General features: G+C 49.8%; 1 protein-coding gene across 1 annotated transcript in view; it reads left to right on the plus strand.

Annotated features, from left to right (window-relative positions):
- LOC119588475 (chorion peroxidase-like) overlaps positions 1–283 on the plus strand; it is a 12,960-nt gene that overhangs the window by 5,012 nt on the left and 7,665 nt on the right. The window contains exon 2 of the mRNA XM_037937124.1: positions 40–240. Coding sequence (XP_037793052.1) covers positions 98–240 — 143 coding nt within the window. The 5' untranslated portion in view covers positions 40–97. The remainder of the gene's footprint in view (positions 1–39; positions 241–283) is intronic.

Genomic DNA, 283 nt, shown 5'->3' on the forward strand with positions numbered 1-283 from the left:
CTTATACCCCTCTCCTACATGGACCATTTTCGTTGACAGAGAGAGCTTGGAACACGGTAAGGAGGAGCTGAACAAACTCTTAGACCACTTAGCGAAAATGCAGGAGCTTGGCCTAGGTCTGTTGCCTGACAGTGCAGCCTACATGCACCAAAACGGGTTCAAGAAGTCCGACCCTTTCTCGGCCACTATGTCCCAGCAGGGCTACCTCTTCAACGCAGCGACAGCTAATCTCACCCACAAGTAAGCCAGAGAAAGGAAGGAGGAATTAGGACATAAACTCTAA

The sequence above is a fragment of the Penaeus monodon genome, chromosome 24 (assembly GCF_015228065.2).
Source record: "Penaeus monodon isolate SGIC_2016 chromosome 24, NSTDA_Pmon_1, whole genome shotgun sequence".
NCBI lineage: Eukaryota > Metazoa > Arthropoda > Malacostraca > Decapoda > Penaeidae > Penaeus > Penaeus monodon.